This window comes from Aplysia californica, unplaced genomic scaffold (assembly GCF_000002075.1).
Source record: "Aplysia californica isolate F4 #8 unplaced genomic scaffold, AplCal3.0 scaffold00103, whole genome shotgun sequence".
In the NCBI taxonomy this organism is placed as follows: Eukaryota; Metazoa; Mollusca; class Gastropoda; order Aplysiida; family Aplysiidae; genus Aplysia; species Aplysia californica.
Window position 1 is genome coordinate 700416 of NW_004797373.1, and position 1821 is coordinate 702236.

The 1821-nt window shown below is 38.3% G+C and overlaps 1 protein-coding gene across 1 annotated transcript in view; it reads left to right on the forward strand.

Moving 5' to 3' along the window:
• LOC101850323 (CD109 antigen) overlaps window positions 1-1821 on the forward strand; it is a gene marked incomplete at its 3' end in the record, with an annotated part of 124263 nt that overhangs the window by 25656 nt on the left and 96786 nt on the right. Inside the window, 2 exon segments of the mRNA XM_013080868.2 lie at window positions 22-84; window positions 1553-1737. Of these exon segments, the coding sequence (XP_012936322.1) occupies window positions 29-84; window positions 1553-1737 (241 nt within the window).

A 1821-nucleotide genomic window follows, 5' to 3' on the forward strand; every position in this document is an offset into this window, starting at 1 on the left:
CGGTTTTGCTTCTCTTCACAGCTTCGACATGTCTGTGATATTACACACGGTGCTCCTATCGGCGCTGCTTGCCGGTGTTCATGGGTAAGTACCCCATAATGTAGAAACGTGGAGAGCGAATATTGGGTTCTGTTTACTAGAAGTTTCATTAATTCTCCCTACACATCCTTCACTTTTGCTCCCATCTCTTCCCTGTTCTTTACTTATTCACTTATTCACTTACTTTTTACCTTTTTTTTTTACTTTGGGTTCTTTGGTTAAATGTTGGGTTCTGTTAACCAGAGGTCGTTCTCCAAACATATCATTCACCTTTGCTCCCATCTCTTCCCCGTCCTTTACTTATTTATTTATTTACTTTTTCACTTATTCACTTATTTACTTATTTACCTTACTAAAGTAATCTTTCCCTATAACGCCTTGTACTTAAGTCAGAGAACGGTCGACGCCAAGCTCCACCCCCTCCCCCCCCCCCCCCCACACACACACACACCCCATCCTTTCAAATGTGTTATATGGCATTCTCATTCCAAGAGATGACTTTTAACTTACTGTTGCTGCTAACATAGATCTAACAAGCCACCTAATTTCTTTTTAACTATTTACAATGAGACATCGTTACGGAGAATAAAGCGCAAAACACTCGAATATTAGTTGTCAAAGATGACCTTCAGCTTTGAAATATTTTGATCTTTGAACTGTAGTCCACTGCTTGTTGCAGACATTGGTCGAAAACAATATTTCTAAGGTAATCGTTTGCAACGTCTGCAAACAATCATTTGTTTGATATAGAAATCTGACCATCACGAGTGCAATGATTGTAACTGATTACAAATATTTGAATTTCATGACATTTGCATCGTGAAAAGTCCAAACGAGACACAGGATTTTGTTTCAGTATTTATCATTTTCATGAGTCCTCCCTGGCTCAGACTTTGTTTTTGCAATTGGCATCCAGACATTGTACCATTCTCTTATCTAATACCTCTGAACCACTCACTTCTTCAAAAATTGTGAATTCAGATTTTTTGTGTAGATTTTGTTGTCCCCGTTATGAATGGAAGTCTAATCAAATATAACATTTTAATAACGATTTTATTAGTTATTTCATTCTTTACGTTATCTGTCTGTCATTGTATGTTTACAGTTAGAATATTCTTGTCCTCTCGGCAACATAATGCCCTTAGGAATAGAATCGTGTTGTGTTTTGACAGTCCTATATTTTGATCCCAACTCACTCGAGAGGGCACGTCAAATATGACTTCGTAACTCCGGATTACGTTGTGCAGCTTTACTCATTGGACCTCACTTTCGTCTATTCAACCTGGCCCTTTCCCCTTGTTCTTTTATTTTAGATCTGATTAATTAATTTATTGATAGATTGATTTATCAACTTTAAAAAAAATAAAATTTTAAGAAACAAAAAAAAGGCTCATTTATTATTTCCAAATGTTCTTCGTGTTTGTTCTAATATCTATAATATACATGATTTCCCTATAGTTCACACACTTCGACTTATTTCGTTTTGTTTTATTTGTTCCTTTTTTCTTCTCAGCGGCTCCTACTTTATGACCGCCCCTCGCTCCATGTTCAAGGGCGGCAGCTTTAACCTGACTGTGGATATCTTTAACGAGGTGACCACGGAGGTGGAGGTGGCGGTCGAGAGCAAGATCTACAACAAGAGGATCAACCGATGGGAGACCAAGGTCATGACCTCCGCCAACGGAACCTTCGGCATGAGTAAGTCTTTTCTTTAGTAAAGTGTTTTACGGCGCTCGCAACTACATAAGGTCATATGAGCGCGCGGGACACACCTAATACTTT